General features: G+C 44.0%; 1 protein-coding gene across 6 annotated transcripts in view; it reads left to right on the top strand.

Moving 5' to 3' along the window:
• The window catches only part of LOC308333357 (C-terminal-binding protein 2), a 150,777-nt gene extending 145,913 nt beyond the window's left edge, over window positions 1-4,864 (top strand). For 3 of the 6 annotated variants that reach the window (XM_080789717.1, XM_080789716.1, XM_080789718.1), the window contains one exon: window positions 2,386-4,864. In XM_080789717.1, coding sequence (XP_080645843.1) covers window positions 2,386-2,569 — 184 coding nt within the window. In that variant the 3' untranslated portion in view covers window positions 2,570-4,864. Of the gene's footprint in view, window positions 1-854; window positions 935-2,365 lie in introns of all 6 variants that reach the window. The other 3 variants (XM_080789720.1, XM_080789719.1, XM_080789721.1) reach the window with 3 other exon arrangements.
• The last annotated feature ends 1,421 nt before the right edge of the window (window positions 4,865-6,285 follow it).

A 6,285-nucleotide genomic window follows, 5' to 3' on the forward strand; every position in this document is an offset into this window, starting at 1 on the left:
TGCCTAACAAACGCTCTCTTCATTCCATACTAATCTCTTGTGTCCATTTTTCATTTGGTTTATAAAGCCTATATTCTTCGCTTTGCTTCGCTCAATATCCTCAGTTAAAACAAACGAACTAAAAGGATATCAGTATTCGGCTTTGAAGACTCCAGAGCAGTGCTTTCCAAACGTTTTAGCTCAAGACTCAAAAGAGAAATGAGACGGTTTGCCCAAAACGGGACCCAAACTGGTGAAAGTAGCACATCTACTGTGCAACGTGTCGCTTCGCGCAGCGTTATGAGCTTGTAGATCTGCTATTCCACTACTTCTTAGATGTTTTATTTACTTAGTTATGGAAAATATTTGATTATTTCCATTTTATTCATGAAACATGTTGGAATTGTTCTTAGTTGATGAAAGTTGTGATTTTTCTGTGTACATTTTTTGTTAATGAGATTTGAGATTGTACATACACATTTTTTGTTTTTATTTATTTTTAATGTAGGAAACGGAAACAAGGAGATATTTACTCGTGTCTCGCGACCCATAAAATGTGGTCCGTTTGGGAAACTATAGGGCTCTAGGGTTTGACTTGACCCAATGATTCCACTATGTAGAGCGCTAGCCGATATAGGGCTGGTGCTAGCCCACCGCGTGTCTCTGTGTAGCCGCTAGGGCGAGCGCTAGCCCACCGCGCCGTGCCTCTATGTAGAGCGATAGCCGCTATTGCGAGCGATATAGGCTAGCGCTAGCCCACCGCGGCGTGCCTCTGCGTAGAGCGCTAGCCGCTAGGGCGAGCGCTTGGCTAGCCCACCGCGATGTGCCTCTGTGGGCGCTTCCTGATCTCAGCATGTGCTTCTTCTCACACACAGCCAAGTTCAACATCAAACTCTACCAGCCCTAACAACCGGTGTCCCCCAGGGCCAAATTAATGCCTAGATCAGAAAAGCAGGTAAATACGACCAATCCAGGACCTGGATCATAGACCCCTTCTTCACCCCCTGGTTCTGCTGTGTGTCGATTATGTCTCTCCCCCTAATACCCTCCCCACCCCTACCCCCTCTCTGTGGACCCCTACGCAACCCCTGACACACTTCTCATTTAGCCGACTGCTATAGAGATAGGCCCAGTGTGGGTTTGGAGTGTTGCATAAGCATGGTGTGGTGACATTCAGTCTTCTGGGTCCATTCACTCGGATGGAGTCATGGCCTCTCTTTGGGGTTTCCCTCGTCGCGGTTGAATGGGGCGCGAGCTGTTGGGTTAAAAAACCACGCAATATTTGGCTCCCTTTTGCTTTTTCCCCCCTTCTTCTTTTGTTTGAACGCTGTGTATTATAGTTACACTCCCAGAACATTGTGTGTGTTTCAGACACTGTGATGTAGTGTGTGTGTGTGGAGAGAGTCCAGCCTCTCGTGGTGAAGGGGATGTGGGTTAAGCTACATTTACGGTATACTCCGTTGCACGATGGCGTCGCTTGCCAAAAGGAACTGGCTGTGTTTTTGGCGAGCGACACCGTCATACCACGAAGTATGAATTTGGCTGTAGACGTCATTAAGTTAACCCATTGAGACCCGAGTCCAAACAGTTTTTATGAAAAACGTATGTTGCTACACGTATGTCAGTGGTTCTTTTTCATGTTCTCCAAAATTATATGTATTTGGCCGCCAACCACAACCAACCATCTAAAAGAAAAATAGTTCCAGGGACGCAGAGAAGCAAAGATTTGAGTTATACTTATATATAGTATACAGCATGGCACAAAGTGACACGCTATGAGCTTGTATATTTTGCCATTTTTGAATAGCCAAATCTAAAATGATACAGTTGATTTAAATGGGTTAATAACTGACGTCGGCCACAAGCTGCCTTTTTCCTTCCTCTGGTGCTGCTGGTGTCTGGACTGGGGCTATCATATTGATATTGTGATATGACTGTGACTAGATATCGTCAGGGATTGTTGGATATCAGGATATCATGGAAATGACTTACCCACTTGTACTCCAGGGGTGAAGTTTAAAAAAAAAAAATCCAAAATAGATACAATTATATCGCAATAATAATCCTACACAGATCTTGAGCTCCCATGCACTTTATTTGCAGAGTAGAAATCCAATGTTTCGACCCGTGTGGGTCTTCGTCAGGTACTTACGAAGACCCACAAGGGTCGAAACGTTATTATATTTATTATCTGAAAATAATGTGCCTGGGAGCTCCGGATCAGTGCGTGGACTGCCTTCCTTTTACACTGTACATATTATATATATTATATATTTTTTTTTTATTCAGCACCTGTAGAATATGTCTGAGACGTGCGTGCTTCCCTTTGGATTGTCTCACTAAAGGGAAGCCACAGAGCTGAGGGTTGAACTAACTAACCCCCCAGTTGTCCTCCTCCTCCTCCAGGTACCCTCCCGGCGTGGTGGGAGTGGCGCCTGGCGGCATGATGCCAGGAGCGCTGGAGGGCATGGTGCCAGGGGGCGTGCCCATCGCCCACACCCTGCCCTCTGGCACGCACCCGTCCCAGGCCCCGTCGCCCAACCAGCCCTCCAAACACGGTGAGACCAGAGAGCACCTCACCGAGCAATAGCAAGCAGACAGGCTGGAGGACCCCCGTAAAGCGCCCCGCAACGACGTCACTCACATGCATCCCCCCCCCCCCCCCACCCCAAAGAAAACTACACCCACTGACAGACCAAGCGAAGGCAACCCCACCGTCATCCACACACACACACACACACACACACACACAAACACACACCAACCCCACCGCAACTGGGACCAAGAGACCGTGAATACACAAAAAGGCGGGCTGCCCTGTCACTCACTCACTCAGCAAAAACATGGCGGACCGAGCGGAAGTGTTCCCCCCCCCCCGGCGGAGGAATTTAAACTCTTTACCATTTTTGTTTTTATTCTCTCTCTGTCTATTTTTGGGTTCAGTACCAACTTCACTCTGATGATGATGATGATGATGATCATGATGTTTCTTTTTGTTTTTCCCCTGGAACATGTCTGTCCTCCAGAGTCTATAGTGTTCTGAGTGGCTTTCGAGGGGGAGAGGGGTCGACTTGCCAGCCGCGCAATGAGACTCTGGCCTGCACCCCCTCCCAACCACACACACACACACACACACACACACACACACACACACACACACACACCCCAGCAGAGCTCACAGGAAATAAAAAAAATTAAGCCCAACCCTCGTCACACCAATGGGAGAACAAGAGAGAAGAAAAAATAAACTTTAACATCATGTGCTACTGGACCTTATACCGCCCTCCCCTCCAACGCCCCTATCACCTGACCTTTACCCCCCCTCCCCCCCCCCCCACCCCCACTTTGAGACCCCTCCTCATGTAACCGATGTTTGTAAATGTAGCTCTGATCTGTCCATTCTGTATTGACGCCTCAGAAGAGAATATTTTTCCCCCTCTCAATCTTCAGTATGTACGACGCGGAGATAAGGCAAGAGCGTCTGTGGACTTGTCATGTATTTATCATTCATCGGACACACCGTGAACAAAGGAAAAGGACAAAAGATTGCTCACGTAATCTAAAGAGTGAGTTTTAACCCTTTCCTGGCGATGTCGGTATGGTGTTTACATGGATGGCGATTTTACAGAAAGATACCCACAGAGGGCGCTGTCATGCTGTGTGTTGGGGTGGGGGGGGGTCACTGAGATCACTGAGATCACGGAACATTGTTGTTGCAATGCTTAGCCAAGAACATCTCCATAGAAGCACCGTTGTGTACTGAAATGAATCCAGTATCGCTGAGCCCTCACAAACAATCGCTCTGTATGTGTATTTGAATGTAGTTGTTACCTGACGTTTGGGTTTCGTGTGAAGTTAGAAGGGGAGGTAATCGCTCTGAGAGATGAGGTGACAGAACTGTCTAATAATAATAATAATAATAATAATAATAATTCACTACAATATTATATTAAGAAATGTATAACTTTTTTTTGTGAAATGTCACAAAGAGAAAAAGAAGGAGGAGGGTCAAAGCGTGCCGCCAGCACTCCCCTCGTCGCAAGAGGACACCGCATCGCTCTTTCCTATCCGCGTGCTGACGGAACATTTCTGCCGACGACAGTAGGACAACGTTTCTGACTTTCCCGTATATCGATCAGCCAGAGCCGCGCCAGATTGCGACTCCCTCCTCCCTTGGGCGGCGGCGTGCGCCGCGTAACTTCACGAACAGGAAAGGGTTAAAGCAGACTTCATTCCTTAATGACTCAGGAAAACACCCTTTTTGCAGATTATTGTTTATTCCCAAAATTTTGTCTCGAGGAAAAAAGAAAAAAAAGGAAAAAAAAAAAGAAATTAATAATTTGGGTAGTAGTCTGGATACTTTCTCTCTTCCCTCATCTACTCCATTGTGGTATTTTTATATACAAGACCATCCCATGTTTTTGGTGTTTAAAACAAAGTTTTGAAAAGTCCTGTTAGATTTGTATTGCCTAGTTAAATGTTCCTATAACCATAGTCCTATGTGATCCACCCTCTCTCTCTCTCTTTCTCTCTCCCTCTCTATTTCTCTCCTACTTATATTTTATTTGTTCTATCGAAGGCCAGGTTCTTTGGGGCATATCCTGTACTCTGTAAGAGCAATAGCAAAACTCCATGTTGCGCTTTATTGTCACACGACCGTGCCACCCGGCAAAAAACAACGGGATTCCCGTTTTTCTTTTTCTTCAGCCGAGCGACGCTGCCGTGCGACGAGGTGCACATTAGCCCTTAGTGTCCCAACGATAGCAGAAAGGCAGCCAGCAGTATGTTTTGTTTTTAGTGTGAGTATTTGTATTTGTTTCTTGTACAAGGTGAACATTTAGCATTCAGTGCAGTTCAAATAAAAGATACAATTCTGAGAACCAACTGTCTGTATACTGACTGCTTGCTTTGAGGATTTGAAAAAATGAAAATAACGATGGGTTATAGCCCATGTTTTTTGAAATTTTGAAAAAAAAAGTTATCCTCGTTTCTCATCATTTTGGACCATGGGCTATAGCCCATATCGTACGGCATACTACAGCACGCCGTTTTTCATCATTTTTGAGGATTTGAAAAAAATGACGAAATGACAAAAACGATGGGTTATAGCCCATGTTTTTTGAAATTTTGAAAAAAAAAGTTAGCCTCGTTTCTCATCATTTTGGACCGTGGGCTATAGCCCATATCGTACGGCATACTATAGCGCGCCGTTTTTCATCATTTTTGAGGATTTGAAAAAAATGACGAAATTACAAAAACGATGGGTTATAGCCCATGTTTTTTGAAATTTTGAAAAAAAAAGTTAGCCTCGTTTCTCATCATTTTGGACCGTGGGCTATAGCCCATATCGTACGGCATACTATAGCGCGCCGTTTTTCATCATTTTTGAGGATTTGAAAAAAATGACGAAATGACAAAAACGATGGGTTATAGCCCATGTTTTTTGAAATTTTGAAAAAAAAAGTTAGCCTCGTTTCTCGTCATTTTGGACCGTGGGCTATAGCCCATATCGTACGGCATACTATAGCGCGCCGTTTTTCATCATTTTTGAGGATTTGAAAAAAATGACGAAATGACAAAAACGATGGGTTATAGCCCATGTTTTTTGAAATTTTGAAAAAAAAAGTTAGCCTCGTTTCTCATCATTTTGGACCGTGGGCTATAGCCCATATCGTACGGCATACTATAGCGCGCTGTTTTTCATCATTTTTGAGGATTTGAAAAAAATGACGAAATGACAAAAACGATGGGTTATAGCCCATGTTTTTTGAAATTTTGAAAAAAAAAGTTAGCCTCGTTTCTCATCATTTTGGACCGTGGGCTATAGCCCATATCGTACGGCATACTATAGCGCGCCGTTTTTCATCATTTTTGAGGATTTGAAAAAAATGACGAAATGACAAAAACGATGGGTTATAGCCCATGTTTTTTGAAATTTTGAAAAAAAAAGTTAGCCTCGTTTCTCATCATTTTGGACCGTGGGCTATAGCCCATATCGTACGGCATACTATAGTGCGCCGTTTTTCATCATTTTTGAGGATTTGAAAAAAATGACGAAATGACAAAAACGATGGGTTATAGCCCATGTTTTTTGAAATTTTGAAAAAAAAAGTTAGCCTCGTTTCTCATCATTTTGGACCGTGGGCTATAGCCCATATCGTACGGCATACTATAGCGCGCCGTTTTTCATCATTTTTGAGGATTTGAAAAAAATGACGAAATGACAAAAACGATGGGTTATAGCCCATGTTTTTTGAAATTTTGAAAAAAAAAGTTAGCCTCGTTTCTCATCATTTTGGACCGTGG

This window comes from Protomyctophum bolini (assembly GCF_963924005.1).
Source record: "Protomyctophum bolini genome assembly, chromosome: 18".
Taxonomy (NCBI): Eukaryota; Metazoa; Chordata; class Actinopteri; order Myctophiformes; family Myctophidae; genus Protomyctophum; species Protomyctophum bolini.